Source organism: Cannabis sativa, chromosome 9 (assembly GCF_029168945.1).
Source record: "Cannabis sativa cultivar Pink pepper isolate KNU-18-1 chromosome 9, ASM2916894v1, whole genome shotgun sequence".
Lineage (NCBI taxonomy): Eukaryota > Viridiplantae > Streptophyta > Magnoliopsida > Rosales > Cannabaceae > Cannabis > Cannabis sativa.
Window position 1 is genome coordinate 33,628,604 of NC_083609.1, and position 20,222 is coordinate 33,648,825.

The 20,222-nt window shown below is 32.4% G+C and overlaps 2 protein-coding genes and 1 long non-coding RNA gene across 3 annotated transcripts; 2 read left to right on the plus strand and 1 right to left on the minus strand.

Moving 5' to 3' along the window:
- Nucleotides 1–1,489: 1,489 nt before the first annotated feature.
- Nucleotides 1,490–2,817, plus strand: LOC115722716 (protein LEAD-SENSITIVE 1). Its single transcript, XM_030652001.2, has 2 exons — nucleotides 1,490–1,678; nucleotides 1,983–2,817. The coding sequence occupies exons 1-2, from the start codon at nucleotides 1,585–1,587 to the stop codon at nucleotides 2,642–2,644; spliced, it is 756 nt and encodes a 251-aa protein (XP_030507861.2). The 5' UTR covers nucleotides 1,490–1,584; the 3' UTR covers nucleotides 2,645–2,817.
- A 935-nt stretch (nucleotides 2,818–3,752) lies between these two features.
- On the plus strand, nucleotides 3,753–5,815 carry LOC133030842 (uncharacterized). Its single transcript, XR_009684376.1, has 2 exons — nucleotides 3,753–5,275; nucleotides 5,356–5,815. It is a non-coding gene; the product is annotated as an uncharacterized LOC133030842 (long non-coding RNA).
- A 1,635-nt stretch (nucleotides 5,816–7,450) lies between these two features.
- On the minus strand, nucleotides 7,451–8,314 carry LOC115723850 (uncharacterized). The gene has a single exon (XM_030653315.2). It carries the CDS (start codon nucleotides 8,312–8,314, stop codon nucleotides 7,451–7,453), a length of 864 nt encoding a protein of 287 aa, XP_030509175.2.
- Between the last annotated feature and the right edge of the window lie 11,908 nt (nucleotides 8,315–20,222).

The window sequence follows — 20,222 nt, forward strand, 5'->3', positions numbered from 1 at the left end:
TGCCAGGGAAAAAAAAAGATAAAGCAGTTACATTATATGTTTTTTTTTGCTTCTTTATAAAGTATATATATATTAGGGTTGCACTCCCTTAAAAGGGATGTATTGATGCACCCTTAACTTATTTCGGCATTCAAAAAAAAAAATTTAGTCTAATTTTTTTCATATTCATGTACGTTATAGCTATTTAAAATATCCTACAAAATTTTGAGAAATTTGGAATAATTTACAATATAGAAAATAATGTTCAAACAGTCGATTTTACACGCGTATAAAGTAAAATAGTCACGCGTGCAATACAATGTTTGAACATAGTTTTCGGCGTGTTAAACTTTTTTAAATTTCTTAAAATTTTATAGGATGTCTTAAATAACTATAACGTACATGAACATGAAAAAAAAATTAACTAAAAAACTATTTCAGATGCTAAAACAGATAGGGGTACATTAATATATCTATTTTAAGGGAGTACATTGTAGAATTTTCCTATATATTATATATATTAGCCCAAAGAGTAATTTTTTTTTTTTGAGAAACCTATAAAGTAATTATAATTGGAACAAAAACAAAAGCATCATTAAATTTATTACACATGTTACATAAAAACCTCAAAATGGTATTATATTACATTAGATGACAAATTATTTTTAAAATAAAGATAAAAAAAAAAAAAAAAGGTGGCTAATGTAAATCTAGCTTTATAAAATTATAAAGCATACAAAGAAATCGTAAAAGAAGAAGCAAATCTGTAAAATGTCGTAAGTGTAGCGTAAAGAAAATGGAATGGGAATCCGTGTGGCGTAAGTGTAGCGTAAAGAAATATATATTGTACTAATGGCCGTATTAAGTCGTATTGTATTGTATTATATTGAATTGTATTTTATACAATATTTTTATGTAAAATTATATATGATATTAATTTTTATGTACACCTAAATATATAATATTTTATTATAAATTAAAGTTTAATATAGTATTACAGTAGAATCTCTATCCAAGAATACACTTGGGACCAAGTAAATTATATTCTAATTGAGAGGTTATAACTAAATAGAGTTACACTAGAAAAAAAAATTAAAAAACCAAAAAATATCAATGTAATAATAATAACAATAAATAATCATTAATACTATATCGTAATAGAAATATTTTAGAGTAAATATAATTTCATACATGTATTATAATTTAAAATAAAATTATTAATTTTACATAAATAAATTTACAAAATACATATATATATTTTATTAAGATGTAATTATTCTTATATAGAGGTATACTTTGTTAATAGGAGAGGTAGAAAATGTATAACTAATTACAATTTAGAGGTCATTCTTATTTATAACTAGCCCAAATCGGAACTTGATTTTTTTATAACAAATTAGAGGTTATTCTTAAATAGAATATTCTTAAATAGAGGTTCTATATATAATCTAATTCAATATAATACAATACGAGTTATAATAGCACGTTCCAAAGGAGCCCTAATATAATAAGGAAAGAAAAGGAAAAGGAAAAAGGAGGCACAGTGTGAAGGGAAGCCAAAATCCTTGCCTCTTGTTTGCTTAATTTGACCAAAGAGAGCGAGACATGGGAGTCTTCTCCAACAAGATCGAGAGAGACCATCTCAAACCAGGCGATCACATCTATTCATGGAGGCATGCCTATATCTATGCTCATCACGGTAGTTCCTTCCCTCTTCTCTTTCTTCAATTTTATTCGTTGCTTCATTCTAGTATTTCTTAACTCCAGTCCATTCTCAATTTAGCCCCAAAGTTGGCTAATTTGGCTTATATTTCTTTTGTTCAAATCATAGTAAATATGACCTAGATTTAAAATTCAATAGTGAAAATGTATCTTATCATCTCAAGACAAAATGGGTTTTGTTCGGATTTTGAAAACTACAGAATATCAATTTTGTTTCTTTTGAAGTATTTTTTTGATTTTAAATTGGAAAAAACTGCAGTTATATATTTTTTGTTCTTCAGGAATATATGTTGGAGAGGGAGAGGTGATCCACTTCACCAGAGGAGGAGGCCAAGAAATTGGGACAGGAACTGTTCTGGACCGCTTCATTTTCAGCTCCTCACCCTCTCATTCTGAGGATAATCCCTGTCCAAGATGCGGAGATCAGTCGAAGCTGAACGGTGTCATCTCTTCTTGCCTAGACTGTTTCCTCTGGGGTGGAGAACTGTATCGATTTGAGTATGGAGTCAACCCCATTTTCTTTGTAGCCAAAGCTCGAGGAGGGACCTGCACGCTAGCCTCAGCAGATCTACCAGAAGATGTTCTCTACCGTGCCTCTTACCTACTTGAAAATGGCTTTGGTGTTTATGATCTTTTCAAGAACAACTGCGAGGATTTCGCCATATATTGTAAGACAGGGTTGCTTGTGTTCACTAGAATCAGCGTGGGTAAGAGTGGACAGGCTACATCTTTCTTGGCTGCAACCAGTGTCATTGTTTCGTCACCACTTCGGTTTCTGACTACCAGCTTCCCTGGCCTTGCAGCTGTTGGTTGTGGAATGTACTGTGCTAGCCGTGTGCTTTCTGATATTGGAATTCGTCGAGATGTCACTAAAGTTTCAGTTGAGACGCTTGTTGCTCGTGACGCCTCTACTGAAACTGTCACTGTTAGTAAAAAAGACTAAGGTATTATACATACATACATATATATATATATTCATGTGGAGACACTGAACCGATTACTCGCTCTCTCTCTCTCTCTCTTTAAAATGTCAAAGAGGACTGAGCTGGAGTGGAGACTGGCACTTATGTTTGTTTCGATCTGTTTAATTTTCTGAAGGGGAGTTTGTTGTGTGCATACAGTGCATTTGCCTTTTGATAAAAATGTTCATCTGATATAATACCTGAATTTGTTCATTGGCTGAATTGTGTTAATTAGATTATTAAATCTTCATAATCTGGCTTTCTCTTTCTTTCTCTACCTTCCTGGGGATTATAAGCATCTAGGCCATAAAACCCTTTAATTAATATTAACTGTGGAAAACGCCATAGGAACAAATCTTTGAGCCAATTGCTCGACTCATTGGTGGGGATAACTATTGACCCAAATCTCCATTTTCTCTTCTTCCAATAAATCGTTGAATCACTCGTTCAAAAGGGTGTTTCCCACGACTAACCATCATAGTTAAACAATGTGCATACTTAATTGTCATTATAATATTCACCTGGTTTATTCACGAAAAATTGTACTATAGGACAAAAAAAAATTATCATATATAATAGAATCTCTATATAAATATTAAGAATAATTTTTAATTTACTATTAAAAAAATTATGTTATGTCACAATTTAAACTACTTATAAATTATACATTTTTTAAATATCCTATATCTTAAGAATAATTATATATATTTTATAAATTAATAATTTTATTTTAAATTATAATATAAATATAAATATTATATTTACTTAAAAATTAGGAATTTTTTTAATATTATACCTAAAATTAATTTTATTTATAAAAATACTTTTAAGAGAATTATTTGCACAAATACCGTTGTACCACGTCAGCATATATACCGAAATTCAAAATAATTGCCGAAATTAGAAAAAATTGGAAAAATGTCATTTCTAGAAATTTTCGCTTTTCTGAGTTTTGAAAAAAAAAAAAACAACTATTTAGTTGCTTTTGATGTGAATAAGATATCAATTAGTTACTTTTCTATTCAAAAATTTATTTTAGAATTTTATACATATATAAATAATAAAAATAATTATTTTAATGTGTAAGAAACATATATTTTTTTGTCTCAAAAAAAAAATGGACTATTATTAAAAGAAACTTCTTTGTTTCTTTTTTATATTTTTTTGGCTATATTGTGTTATTTTATTATTTAAGATACCTTGAGGTTGCCTTTTTTTTAATGTAACTCATATAATATTTCAGATACTATTCACTTTATTTACAAATAATTTTATAAATCTATTAAAATAATTTTATAAAAATAAGTTTATTTTTATTTAATTTTGTAATGTTTAAATAGAAAATTTTAAAAAAATATTTTTTTAGTAACTTATTAAATTGTTTGATACATTCAATTTTATTTAAATTTAATAATTATTTATTTATTAACAAAATATTAAAAAAAAAACTTTTCAAAAATAATAATAAAAAAAAGTGAGAGAGAAGGTGTGTATAAAAAATAAACCAAAAAAATCCTAATACGGCGTGTTGAAAGATATAAAGAAAAAAGGTGACCACGTGTATAATAAACAAAAAGACTGATGTTTAAAGGTGAGTTGTTTTGTATCGGTTTACGTGCCTAAAATAAATAAAAAAGGACATGGTATTTGAAACAATAAAACAACTAATAATAATTACGTAAATAATTTAATATTTGCGTTGTCAGACGCAAATAACTCTAAAAATTATTCTATTATAATATAGTATTAAATATTATTTACTGTTATTATTGTTACATTTGATACTTTTTGGCATTTTAATTTTTTTTTTCTAGTGTACTACTATTTATTTATAATCTCTAAATTAGAATATAATTCGTTTGATCTCAAGTGTATTTTTTAATAAAGGTTTTACTGTATTTGTATCAATTTTTAGTATTATGCTACAATGCACAATTATAAAATTTAGAATAAATAGCATTTTTACCCCCCGAACTTTTTATTCTACCAAATTTTGCCCCCTAATATATACTGCTTGTTACGAATAGTCCTCAAATTATAACGAATGCAGAATTGTAGTCCTTCCGTTCACTTCTGTTTAATTTTACTGTTAATTGACTTATATGGTAGTATTATTTTAAATAAAAAATGATGTGGCAAGACATGTGGATATTAATTTTAGGTGATGTGGATATTTTAATGTAACCTAAGTATTTATTTTATTTTTTTTTACATTAATGAATTAAAACAACAAATTAAATAAAATCATTATAAAAAGATAACTATAAACACTCAAACCCTAGCTACCCTTTCCTATTTCCTCTCTCTTCTTCACGCACGACGTCTTTGTTCTTCACGCATGGTGTTTTTCACACCTGGTATTTTTTTTTTGTAGAAAAAAAAATTGGGTAAATAAAATTTAGGCTTCACGCACGACGATCTTCACGCCTGTGTTCTTCCCTTTCAATTTTTCAATGTCTTCTTCATCTTATTCTTATAAAAGTGGAGATAGATCTATACATATGTATGAATGGAGACCACCGAAGTGTAAATGTGGTTTAGAATGTGTTGAACGGACTTCTTTAACAGAAGATAATCCAAGGAGAAGGTTTTTTGGATGTCCAAGATAGAAGGTTTGTTTAATTTTAATTTTGTTTTTGGTATTATTTTAGTATTGAAAATTTGTTAATGGGTTTTTGTTTGGTTTTGACAGAGTAATGTTCAGATTGGGTGCCGTTTTTTAAGGATTGACCCACCAGCTCCAAGGAATGATATAAATTTAGTTTAAAGGCTAGAGATGATTGAGAAAAATTTAATGGCACTGCAAAATCATGTTGAAAAAACTGATGAAGAAATTAGAAGATTGAAGAAATATTTCAAGTATGGCATATATGTTGTTCTTGCAATTTTGTTGTGTTCTTATTTTTATTAGATTTGTTAATTTTTTTTTAATATCGTACTCTTGACAAACTAGAATGAAGATGTAATTTTGTTTGTTTGATTCATTGTTGTTGTTGAGATTAATTCTGCTTTTGGGTGAGATTTTTAATCTTTAAAATTTATTAAAGACTAACCTATATATGTATGTGCACATCAAAGATGAGTAGTGAACTTTGCAATAAATTTACTAAACACCAATTAAAATCTGATGTTATTTAGAAACCCCAAAAAAATTTTCATTAAAGAATCACTTATTTTCATATGAAACTAGAGAGTGAGAAATAAAGAGGAAATAAAATGAAGACTTTTCACTATTCTGTTAAGGTATTTGACATGAAATTTAATCCCATTTCTGCCATATAAATACCAGTTACATCTCAAAATATCAAAACAAACTCAATCCTCCATGATAAACCTCCATGATAAAATTGTACTTAAATAGATGTTCATGTTACCACATGACACTTTTGAACAAATTCCCATAACTAAAATAACCTGTCTAACAGAACAACATTACAAGTCCAGTTACACTTCATAAAAGATGTAACTTTTGGCTTTACAAAGAAAGTTATTTGACATGAAATTTTATTAACTTTTGTCATATAAACAAAACACCAATTACATCTCAAAATATTGTAGGTTGATGATTTGGTATGACATCCATACTACTCAAAATACTACTTAAAATACTTCTCGAAATACTATTCAAAATACTACTCAAATTACTTCTCCACTACTCTTTGATGTTGTTTGCATAATCCATAATCCCTTAGTAAGTTGGTGCAATTTGTTGGGGTGTCCTTTGTTGCAATGAACGGCAAAATGTGATTATTAATGCACAAACAGTTGGAAAAGTTTAAAATATAGAATATCATACAAAAATATTTGAGGCCCAAAACAAATTCTTAGACATCACAGTGGTTGAAAGGTTGAAGCTTTATTCAGTTTCAGGTTAGAGAGATAGAGAGAAAGATAGATGAATTGCACTACTGATTCTTTTTAAAGAAAAAGGAAAATTAAGAGCATCTGTATGTATGTGTGGTGAAGACGAGGATGATATTTTTAAGATGATGATGATAATGTGTGTGAAAATAAAAATGACAGATTTGATGTTTTAAGCTATATTTGTATATAAAGTGTCAGATACTGAAAGTTTTAGTGCATAAACTATTGACTTTTTTGACATAACTATGATGGTAGCATTAATTACTTGCAAGTTACAAAGATAACTCTGTAACAACACTGAGAAGAAATCATATTTCTTGACAATGTTATTAATGGTTTCCAAAGTTATGGCCCAATGACAGATTAAGAAGAGTATTAACAATGTTATTACCTTGTTCTTGTTGTTTGTATTGCAAGTTATGAAATTATGACCCTCTTTCCCGCAACCAGAACACCTCATCTTATGGAATCTCCTCCTAAGTTTCTTGGCACCTGGTGCAGCAACATCATCCAATTCAATTGCAAGTCAATGACAGAACTCAATTCATTTGCATGAATATTCACACACACACACACACACACACACACACACACACACACACACACACACACACACTAAGTTTAACATAATAAACATTAGGAAGAGTATTACTAATGTTATTACCTAGTGCATCAACATCATCCAATTTAATTCTCCTATTTTTTTTTTTTGGCCTGCCTGGTTGTATTTTTCCAACAGGCTTGATTAGTTCTACCTTCCCAGTCCTTGGCCATTCATCTTGATTTCTTAATGGATAGATTTGTGGGGAGTATGCTTTCATGTAGTATTCCTTGGTGTACCACTTGCTAACATACTTCTCTGGATCCTCGCGATTACACCAAATGGCAGCAATGGCATGACTACAAGGAATCCCATTTAATTCCTACTTTTTGCAAGAACACATCCAGTGATTTAAATTCACCGAAAACATGCTACCATACATATTCTCCACTTGGTAAATCAAATTTCCTGAAAGTGTTGGCAAATGACCCCATGCATCAATCTTGTTCTTCTCGAGTTGTTTTGAAACTTTTGGTTCTATGTTAGACGGCCACATGACTACAGAGTGTCTATTTTTAGAAAGTCTTTCCATTAGGTACATTCTAATCCTCTCAAGCATAGAGAAGATGGGCTTATCTCTAGCCGCCAATATGGACTTGGTGCCATTAAATCCTTCACACATGTTATTGACAAGTATATCACATTTAGGAGTGGTCCTAAAGTGTGATCTGCTCCAATGTTGTGGTCTCGCATCCATCAACCACTTGTAGGCTTCCTCATTCAACACTTTGATCTCTTCCATCACAAGTTCAAATCTTCGAACAGTGGACTCTCTAGCAGCCTTCCACATTAGGGTTTTCAGTGTTTTATCCCTAAACACCTTGATGAAATTGTTTTCCAAGTTCCTAACAAAATGTCTGTGCTCAGCTTCGGGTATCCCATCTTCCCACATACCCTTTAATGCCTGCTCTAACCCCTTTTGTTTGTCTGTAATAAAGCTCCAGTGAAGGGAATTCTCAATCTTCAAATCTTCCTTCAACAAATTCACAAACCAACTCCAAGAGTCTTTGTTTTCTATCTCCACTACAGCGAAAGCAAATGGATACATCTGGTTATTTGGATCTATGGCAACTACAGTCAACAATTGAGCTGAATGTACCCCTTTAATGTGGCAGCCATCCAATCCTATGAGTGGTCTACACCCCTCATTGAAACCTTGTTTCAGTCCACCATAGCAAATATACATTCTTTTGAAACGAGGCTTACCATCTTCAGTTGCTTCAGTCAGAATTTCTACAGTTGAGTCCTTGTTGGTGTGCTTGATCTCCTCAGCGTAATCCCAAAGGGCATTGTATTGTTCTTAATAAGTCCCTTCTATCTCTTTTGTTGCAAACATCCGAGCTCTATATGCCTTATCTCTTGAGATAACGAGGGTCTTCTCTTTGCCAACAGTTTGTTGAAAGGCCGAGACACCCCACTTATCATGCATCTTGAATCGATCCAGGTACTTCACTAGCTCCAACCATTTTAATATAAAAAATAAAGTTCAACAAAAAAAGAAAAAAAAAACCGTATGGAAGTGATTACATTTGTAAAAATTTATATATACATATATAAGAACACATGTGCCATAGGCTTTGGTTTTGCACAGCTACACTACTAAAAAATATATTTTCTCACAGTTGTGTAATTTGCATTTCTATACCATAGGCTCTAACCTTATTTTCAAGCAAACAATTTTTTTCTCCAGTTTTTACTGCTTTCACAATATGTCTCATAATAGATCTCTAATGTATGTGCCCATTTTTGAAATTACAATTCAAATCAATCAAGTATTTAAATCCTGACTTTTAAATCTTAATTCCATCCAAGATTTTCCTTTTTTTCATTTCTCACTTCTTACTCACACACACCAAAAAAAAAAAAATCTAATGAAACATTATGGCTAATTTCAACCTTATCACAGAGTACAGACAACCTTTTTATGTTCCCCTTAATAGTGAATTAATTACTCAAATATCAATCAAATAATAATAACTTTCTTCAAAATATTGCTGGCAAAAGTGAACCTGAATTGTATATTGCAGGGTCTAAAGCTAATGAATACAACTACCCCAAAGTCAGTCAATAATAAACCACATCAATCCACACACAATAACCCACAGACCCCACAGATCCATTCCCCAATAGATTTCAAAAATTATTCTCTATCTAACCATGTCCAATTTGACCCTACAAACAGAGAAATTACCAAAAAAAACCTCAACTACTTCCTATAAAGCTTAAAATTATTTTACACAAATACCCACATATGAGACCACTTTTCATATTCAGTTGAAATGTACCAAAAAAAAAAACAAAAAAAAAAAAAAAACCAAACTTACCATAAAATGGAGGTTTGGTTCTCTGCTTAGTGGGGAACCCAAACCCCTTCATCTTGGCCAAGCTTTTCTTTCCCATGAGTTTATCTTCTTCACCACCACCGGTCGCCCCTCAGGCCTGCAACCACTGTCACCTCTGCCAGCAACCACTATTTGAAACGCCTGAACACCTTCGAACCCCACCAGCCACGTTCGACCCCCACCACCCACGTTCGAACCCCACCAGTCACCTTCGACTTCGACCCCCACCAGCCACCTTCGACCCCCAACTTCGATCAGCCCTAGCCCTCTTCTTCTCAACTCATGGTGTAAAAATGCCCTTTTTCAATTTTTTTTTTTTTGAAATAGGAGTTGAACAGGGGACCCATTTAATTACAAATCACGTTTCTTTTTATTATTCTTTCCTAAATAATTTTTATTTATTAATATTTTTGGAATAAAATTTGTTACTTGATAATTAAATTGTAATGCCATGTCATTTCATAGTTTCTTTACATGAAAAATGCCACATCATCAGTTTTAAACCAAAGTGAAACGAAGACTAACAGAAGGAGGAAATTTAATTAGTTTAAACAGTTCGAGGACTATTTTTAACAAGCAGAATATTATAAGGGGCAAAATTTAGTAAAGTAAAAAGTTCAGGGGGTAAAAATACTATTTATAAAATTTAATGCAAAATTTAATAATTTAATTGAAAAGATACAACAAAAAATAATTTTACCATTAATTTTGTTATCTAATAAGAAATATATATAAATAGTTTATAATTTAATATTATAACTATATATATTAATAAAATAATAAAAATGATATAAAAGTAAATAAAAAAGTAGTACATTTATAATGATACAAATTTTGTATCATAGCGAATGTTGCGTTAAATTTAGCACAATATTTAGTATATGCCAAATTTGCATCATCTTTTGGCACGCTATTAAAATACTATTTTTGCTAAGAGCATCTCTAATGGAGTGCTAAATAGGTGATGTATTAATATTTTTTTAGCACTTTCAATAAAAGACTTCTCCAATGATGCTATAAATTGTGTCAAATTTGGCAAATACTATAATTTGGACCAAATTTGGCACAATAAGACCATCTCCAATGGGAGATGCAAAAATTGTGCTATATTTAGTACAAAAAAAAACTTTGTGATGTATTTGCATCAATTTTTAGCATTGTGCTCTAATGCACTATTGCAAAACTAGATGCAAAATTTAATGTTTTTATTAAAAGTATAAAAAATAATAACTTTATCATTAATATTATCATGTAAAACAATAATAAAAATAATATATATATAAATAGTTCATCATAATGCTATAGTTTTTTTTTACGAAGTGATTAGAATCACTCATGAATTTACGACGCAGGCGTTCGCCACCAGCGCGGGAACCTCCTCGAACCAGGATAGCTCATCGTCTAACCGCAGAGCATGCTTTGCCAAACCATGGGCCGCTAAATTCTCAGAGCGTGCCACATGGGACAAAACTGCTCCCAGAAATTTAGACAATAAAGCTATAACATCTTCAAACAATGCTCCTAACTCGTTGAAATACATCTTCTCGTTGTTGATAGTCGTCACCAAAACTAACGAATCTGAATAAAGTGCATGAATTGGAAGACCACACATATGAGCCCAATTGAGTCCAATCAACAAGGCTAAAGTTTCAGCCCGTAACACTAAAATTCCACCTGAAAACAACATTAGAATACCAGAAAAAACTTTAATTAAAAAATTATCAAGCTGAACAAAATCAACCAAACACCAAGAACTAAACAACTAGATCCTCCCTATAAAAATACTAGAACTAGCCAAAGGGAATACCCTTTGGCTAGTAGCAACTAAATTCTAGCATTTTACTTCATAATCATCTTAGGATCACTATCCCTTACTAAGACCCTAAGACTTAAAAAAGATTTTAGTATGTAATCTAGTAACAAAAAAAAAAAAGACATACAATGTGCCCATAACCTAGGATATTGAAATGTTTCCTTTGGAAATAAACAACGAATAATGTTTTTAACGTAGCCATTATCACTAACTGTAAAGACCGCTTAGTTTAATTTAGAAATCAGCAGTTAATTAAGATTTAATTATGAAAATTATTTATAGATAGTTAAATAATTATTTATGTTGTTATATTTGAATTCAGAATACATTTTTATGTCATATAGTGAAATTTTATGATTTTGCATTTTCGGTGCCCGACAACATGGAACTCGGTGTATGGCTCAGTAGAATCACAATTTTAGTATTTTAGTATATTGGGGCAGTTTATTAGATATTGGGAATGTCGGGATTAGTCGGGAACTTAGAGTTTTCCCAAAATACCCTTAAGTCCTCTTTTACCCCTTTTAGTGTTGAAGGGCAAAATAGTCATTTGCCTTTATGAGATTTGTCTTTTATGGAATTTTATAATATGTTAAGTAAATTGATTTTTACTTCGCTGTGGCTGAATCAAATAAGGAAAAAAGTAACTTTTATAACTCATTTTATTCAAAATAGAAAAATCAAAGAAAAAGCAAAATTCCATTTTCTCTCAACTCTCTCTATTTTCGGCGCCTCCTTGAGCAGCAAAGACTTGGCTTTTTCCTTGGTAATTCAAGCTGATTTTAACAAGATTTAGTGATCTCAAGTGGTTAGTAAGATTCCTATAGCTTTCTTTTAAGTTTCTTGAATTTTTGAGAAAATTTGTGAGTTGCATGCTTAGTTTTTGATTGTTGTTGCTGCTGTTAATTGTTGATGTTATCTTCAGAAGTTTAAACATGTTTAATTGAGTAGGATAGAGCTGGTTGTGATGCATGTTGGTTGCTTTTGTTCAAGTTTGGAATTTTGACTCAAAACCTTGATTTTAATGGTGAAACGATGAAATCTGTTGCTGTGCGTGTTGTAGTTGATTGTTGTTGTTTTCAGAGGTTATATTATGCATGTTTGAGTAGATTCAAGCAGGTTTGGATGCATGTTAGTGGGGTTTAGCCAAGCTTGAGTTTTGAACTCAAAGCTTGGAGCTTTAACGACATTTTTCGTATCTGTGATTTCTGGGTTGTTTTGATGCTTTGAAAATGTTTATTGGAGTATTTAGAACAGGTTTGGAAGGTTTGGTATGAATTGGGTTTTATTTGATTAAGATATGAAATTTTTGAAGTTCCTGCACTGAACCGGAATTCCGGTTCAGGGAAGCCATCAGCAACCGGTCGACCGGTTGGGGCTTCTAGGAATTTCCAGAACTGGAATTCCGGTTGTAGAACCGGTCTACCGGTTGGGGAAAAATTGGGAACCCTAGTTCTTCCCATTTTTATGTTGTTTAGGGTATTGCCATGCTTTTTATCGATAGGGAAACTTTTAGTTTCTAGTTTAAGTCCCCGGGAAGTGATTTAGCGTGTCACTTATCTAGTGTTGTGATTGTTATGGTTTAGGAGCCTGTAAATCGCCATGCAGTTCGTTCCACTCAGGTTTACCGGCACACCTGAATTCGGAATCGAGGTAAGATTAGTATAACAGTATGCATATGTATTTACATGTTTAGCGTGCATGTTAGGAAGCCTGTTAGATTACATTAGATATGTATGTTGGCTTCGTACCATCTGACAGTATCACATCGGTAAGGCTAGAGTATGACTAGCAGCTGGAGTAAATCGCCATGCAGTTCGTTCCACTCAGGTTTACCGGCACACCTGAATTCGGAATCGAGGTAAGATTAGTATAACAGTATGCATATGTATTTACATGTTTAGCGTGCATGTAAATCGCCATGCAGTTCGTTCCACTCAGGTTTACCGGCACACCTGAATTCGGAATCGAGGTAAGATTAGTATAACAGTATGCATATGTATTTACATGTTTAGCGTGCATGTAAATCGCCATGCAGTTCGTTCCACTCAGGTTTACCGGCACACCTGAATTCGGAATCGAGGTAAGATTAGTATAACAGTATGCATATGTATTTACATGTTTAGCGTGCATGTTAGGAAGCCTGTTAGATTACATTAGATATGTATGTTGGCTTCGTACCATCTGACAGTATCACATCGGTAAGGCTAGAGTATGACTAGCAGCTGGAGTATGACCAGTGTACCGAGTATAGGCTGATATTATGGTCGATGGTACTGTACTGTTTGACTATATTACATCGGTAAGGCTAGAGTATGACTAGCAGCTGGAGTATGACCAGTGTACCGAGTATAGGCTAATACTGTAACACATTGGTAAGGCTAGAGTATGACTAGCACCTGGAGTATGACCAGTGTACCGAGTACAGGCTGTTACTCTGTCAAAAGTACCGTCGTACAAACGCTCGAGACTCAGTACTGTGTGGGACACGGGGTTTAGGGTCGTGGTCAGGGGTATGGGCGTCTGATCATAACCCGGGATTTATGTATTTTTTATGATTTATGCTTTTCTTCTGAGTCTGTCGACTCACAGTGCTATGTTTATGTGTAGGTAATGTCAAGGCCAAGGCTGAGGAACCGTGAGGACAAGCCGATGAAGATTATACATGTCGGGACGGTTAGGCCTGGAGCGTACGATCCTCGGGACAACATCGCTTTTGTAATTAGTCGCTGGGCGACAAATATTTTGTAAAGAATTAATTAACTTTTGTAAAGTATTTTGTAATCGGGATCCCGAGTATTTTGTATGAAATATTATAAGTTTTAATTAAAAAGCAAAATTTTAATTAATCACGATTTCCATAAACCTCGTTGATTAGCAACGAGCTGCACAGTACGTTTAAAAATCACGTAACACGCCTAGTCTAGTTAGGGTGTTACACTAACCTTTGAGGGGTTTGCACAACACAGTGTGGACTATATTATCTTCTGACAATATAATAGCACCTAATTCAACTAAGGTCGTGGTGCTCAATAACGCTGCATCCACCATAAGTTTAGATTGTAAACTCTCTTCTTGGGCACCTCTAGAAATTCCAGCCAAAGCTCCTCTATTCCTTCCATTAGTTTGGAGACTTTTTTTGGGGCCTTCCTTCATTGATATGATCGAATCATAATAACTAATTATTTAATCAACCACATTTTGTGGTTGTCTTATCTGTTGGCCATGAGTAATCTTATTCCTTTCCGTCCATATTGCGCAGGAACACATAATTAATTTTGCAAAGCATCTCTTTCCACCACTTGAGAAGCATAAAGTAAAACATTCTTGAAATTAATCTCTTCTTTTACTTCATGTAGAAAAAAGAATTCCAGAAGATTCCAAATGCCTTGTGAAACGGGACACCAAAAAATAGCATGAGCATTCGACTCTCCTCCAAAACCACATAGTTGACAAGAAGTATTAGAGGCGATATTCCGTCTAAACAAACCATTACAAGTAGGTAGAATTTTGTGATAACCCCTCCACGCAAAATGTAACAATATTCTAGGAATTTTCATTCCCCAGAATTGTTTCCACCCTAATGAAAACACATCACTATGAAGGTTGAAAATTATCTGTAGTCATTCCTAGGTTATAACCACTCCCAACTGAATAACTACCATAATTCGTATTGTGCCAGAATCACGAATCCTCATGATTAAACGGACTTAAAGGTATGAAAAAAATACATTATGCATTAGGTACATTAAAATATTGATCTACTACTGCAGTATTCCATTTCCCTGGTGACTCAATAAAACCTGACACTCTTGCCACCTCATATGCAGGATGCGAACTTGGAAGAAACGAAGGTGGTCTAGGCAACCAAGGGTCTCTAAAATTCCTAGTATTCATACCATTGCCGATACCCTATCGTAGCCTTTTAATAATAAATCTCTCCCCCATAAGATTCATTGCCACTTTGATGATGGATATGAACCATTGTTTGCCTCTAAGATGTTAGATACTCTAAAATATCTTACTTTCATTACTTGTGCCAATATTGATGATGGGTTTATTAAGATGTGCCATGCTTTCTTGGCCAAAAGAGCTTGATTATACTGGCTGAATCGTCTAAATCCTAACCCTCCATCACTCTTTGGTTTATAAATCTTATGCCAAACCCTCCAATGAACTTTTTGTTTATTGTCAACTAAGCCCCACCAATATCTTGCTATTAATCTTTCTATCTCTTCCCCAATGCCTTCTGAGATTTTAAAACATGCCATTTGATAAGTAGGCATTGCTTGGATTACAGCTTTCACTAGAATCTCCTAAGCCCCTTGCGAGAAAAGTTTGGCTTCATAATCATATAGCTTTTTTCCATATTTTATCCTTGATTGGTCTGAATATTGTACTTTTGTTTTTTCCTCCTATCACGGGAAGGCCCAAATACTTTTCTATAGCCTGTGTTATTTTCATATTCAAGGCTTCTGCAAAAAGTTTCTGCATTTCCTCAGGAGTATTAGACGAGAAACACAGAATAGATTTGTTAAAATTTATAACCTGAATCAAAATAAAGAACACATAAGTCGAGGTAATATGATAAAATTAGACATCCCATAAGGTCTAGATTATTTATTAAATAAACATATCAAATATTTTGGTATAAAGAACTTATAAATTACTAAACCAAACATGACCTGTCCTGAACAACGCCAATATAATGAAAAGATTTGTTGAATTGTGTGCAACAAACCCTCGTTTGCGTCTAAGAAAAGTAGACTATCATCAGCAAAAAATAGATGACTTGTACTGGGAGCTTCTCTTGCAACTTTCAGCCCAAAAATTTATTTTTTTGATTCTGCATATTTAATTAGCAATGAGAGGCCTTCTACACATATTAAGAAAAGATAGGGAGAAAGTGGATCCCCTTGTCTTAATCCTCTGGTTGAGATGACTTCACCATGAATAGAATCATTAATTTGAAAAGAATAACGAACAGATGAAATACATTTCAATATTATATTGAACCATTTAGACTTGAAACCCATTTTCAACATCATCTTCTCAATAAACTTTCATTCCACTCTATCATAGGCTTTTCTCATATCTAACTTCATTTCTACATAGTGTCGCCTTCTAACTTTTCTTGCTTTTAAATTATGAAGGCACTCATAGGCAATAAGAACACTATCTGTTATGAGTCTTCCTGGGACAAAAGCACTTTGGTTCTCACTTATTAGTAGTGATAGCAGGTTTTTGAGTCTATTTATTTGAACTTTAGAGATTATTTTATATAACACATTACATAAACTAATCGATCTGAACTCACTAATCAATTCAGGTTGTTGGACTTTAGGAATAAGCATCATTAATGAGTCATTAATAATATACATATCTGCTACCCCCGATAAATAATCTAACACCGCTTTAGAAGCTAAAGGGACACCAATATCCCAATGTTCTTGATAAAACAAGGCACTCATTCCATCTGGACTGGGGCTTTTATCCGCAGGCATACTAAAAACTACCTGTTCAACTTCTTCTAATGTAAAAGTCTTCATCAATGCTTCATTCATGTCATCTGTGACCACTTGCTCAACAGTTTGTAACAACTCCTCAATACTATTATTTGTGGGCATCATAGACGTAAAGAGTTCAGTATGGTATTTTTTTGTCATATCACCTCTAGCATCGTTACTTGTACATCTTATATTGTCTTCATTTAATAAACCTAAAATATAATACAAGATTAGCCTCATACAATTGATTTTTAAAGTAATTATGAGCTACCATCTCATATTCCAACTTATATCAATTTCATATATGTAAATAAAAATCATTTATGTGAGTTATATTCATCCATTGTTATCTATTTAGGTTAAAGCATAATACCTTTTAAAATACAACCTATATTAAAATACATATTAGCCTAAATATTATACATAAATAGTCACATTAAGACCTGAATTTGAAAACACCTTGCCTCAATCTATTCCTAAACCACTCATGAAAAATCACTAGTTAAACTATTCAATCTACTATTTACGCTAATTAAAATGCATTTATACTACGTCCAATTACATTTATATTAAATTTCTTAGCCATATTATATATACTTCACTCTATTTAAATTGTAATAATAAACACCTCGTATTGTATTATTCTTCTTTCATGCATTTTCCTTTTTGTGAAAATATTTAGTGTTCTGATCACCAGCCTGTAACCATTGGACCCTTGCCCTTTGCTTCCAGAAGACCTTCTTCCTTTAATAATAGATTGCTAAGTTTACTTTCCAATTGCAAAGATCCTTCCCTGGAACAACCTTTACTTTGCAAATTGTGCACTTGAACTACTTTTGTATGTACATTTTTAATTTCTCTAAATAAAGATCCATACTTATTCTGATGCCAAGTATCCAGGTTTGAAGCACATTGTTGTATATTCTTTATAGTTGATATCAGTGGTGTATTTTCCTCAGATTTCTAACAATTCTTTAATAGACTCTTACATTCTTCGTCACCAACCAAAAGATTCTCAAATCTGGATCTTTTCCGCTTTTTGGAACCTTCTTGCTGGTCCATCTCATAATTTATTTTGACCAAAAGTGCTCTGTGATCTGAGTGATAATAATCTAGATGTGTCAAGCTTGTATAAAAAATATATCCCCCAATAAAATTATACTAGTTTATGTTAATAATTCTACATTATACCCAAAAAAAACCCTTTCTAATTATTTTGTTTCAAAAACATAAAAAACCTAAAAACTTATTCCTCTCTCTACATCTCTCTCATCAACCCATCCAAAAGAACTACCGCCCTCCTCCTCCCTCTATTTCTCTCTATAAATCCATCTCATCCGTCCAAAGGAGTCGCCGCCCTCAACCCCGTCTGATTCTCTATTGAAGCCCAAATGTTCACCGTGGAAGCCCATCCTTCGTCTTCCGTCCTCCATAGAAGCCCAAACGTTCGTCACACCACATTTTAATTGAAAGTCAGAGCTAGTTAATAGGTAAGTTTATTTTTAAAACATTTTGTTAAATGATTGTAAAAGTGTAGTCTATTTTTAGGAGATCTATGTGGTTGTTGTTTGTATTTGTTTGGTTTTGACATGTTTTTTTACTGAAATCGTGAGATCTAATTTTCTAGAGTATTTTGTGGGTTCGTATTTTTCTTGACGCTTTTTCGATACGTTCTCGACGGGTTCTCGACGCAAATGTCCCAAGGTCAGGGAAGACCTTTCTCGACAGTTTTTTGATAGGTTCTCGATTATTTATTGAAATGGTGAATGGTTTTTCATTTGTAACCATCCTTGACATGTTATCTACGTGTTCTCGATTGTTTATCGGTAGTTTTTGAATGGTGTGTATAGTTGTCTTTTCAAACTTCCTTGTCCCATGTTATCGGCGATTTCTCGACTGATTATCAGCTATTTTTTTATGATTGATTATTTTTTATTTTTCAACAGTTATCAATTGCTTTCTGACAGGTTCTCGATTGTTTATCGACACTGTTTCCCATTGTTGTAATTTTTTGTCATTTTTGTTATTATGATTCAGTTATTTTTAGTTTGTATTGAATTGCAAGATCGTCTGTGTTTCTGGTTGTATTGTATGATGGTGTTTAGAGTGTTGAGGAATTTAATTGGGTGTATAAAAGCAAAGGAAGTATGTCGTTAATGGTTAAAATTGACACAACCTTATAAAAAAAATGTGCAACAGTTTATATGAAGAGTTGGAGGTTGACACATTGAAGTATGGTTTAAAATTGGTGATAAAGTAGTAACACAATCTCGAAATTCCAGCAATTATGGAAGCTTCAGCCACAACAGAGCTACATGGAAGGCCCGTGTTTGAAGCATAATTCAATATTACTTGGGTCCCTAAAACAGGTTTTGTTATATTTAATGCTAATTGAAACTGCTATTGTGAAACTTTTGATATATTCTCGATGTTTTTACGATGCTTTTAAAAATTTACCTTTAATATATTTTTTATGGTTTCTCGATGGAAAATAGATGTGTTATCGATGGATTTTCGGTAATAGTTCATGTGAAGGCTCCGGATGCTATCATTGTAATTTTTAAAATTTAACGATGATTTATCGATATGTTCTCCATGCGTTGTCCATGGTTTGTGCAGTCCTTTACAAAATTTAGTAAATGTGTTCTATGATAATTTCTCGATGGGAATTCAATTGTTCTCGATGGTTTTTTGATAATATTTCATATGAAAGCTCCGAATTTTGTTATTACAATTTTTAAAATTTAACTTTGATAACAAGGAAAAGTTGCACTAATTGTCTCTAATTGTGTAAAATTATACAAAATATTTTCTAATACAAGGACGCTGTTATTTTAATGTGTTCTACTACTTTTAAGGCTGGCTTTCAAAAATAGTAGGGTCATGGGCGTCATATTCATGATGCGTCTCATTGACACCCATCTCAATTACTATCTCAACATCATTGTATGTGATTGTTAGACATACGCTTCTTCATCTAGGCAAGGAAATAACCCTCTCATAACAATCAATTACTGTTGAAGAAAGAAAAAAAAAATAAATGTTAGAATCCTATCAAAAACATATCGATAACCAATCGAAAACCTATCAACAAATAGACATAACACAACAAAGGGAAAAAAACACAACTTATCAATGATATCAACAAAAGTTAAACAATACAATAATAATAGAAATAAAATGCAAATGTGAAACAAAAAATGCAATACTTAATCCTATCGAGAACCTGTTGAGAACCCATCGATAATCAGTAGACAATCACCAAACATGATAACTAAAAAACTAATTTTCACTCCTATCGAGAACCTGTCTACAATATGTCGATAATCAAGCAACAATAACCAACATAACAACAACAAAATAAAATTCTCACTCTTATCGAGAACCTATTGATAAGTCGTCGATAATAACAAAATTTCTTATTTTTGGTAT

What these genes read in the sequence shown, in the direction of transcription:
- LOC115722716 (XM_030652001.2), top strand. Translation starts at nt 1,585, where the DNA reads ATGGGAGTCTTCTCCAACAAGATCGAGAGAGACCATCTCAAACCAGGC. An exon ending in CTATATCTATGCTCATCACG is followed by an intron (nt 1,679 to 1,982) that starts GTAGTTCCTTCC and finishes TTTGTTCTTCAG; the next exon opens with GAATATATGTTGGAGAGGGA.
- LOC115723850 (XM_030653315.2), bottom strand. Translation starts at nt 8,314, where the DNA reads ATGTATATTTGCTATGGTGGACTGAAACAAGGTTTCAATGAGGGGTGT.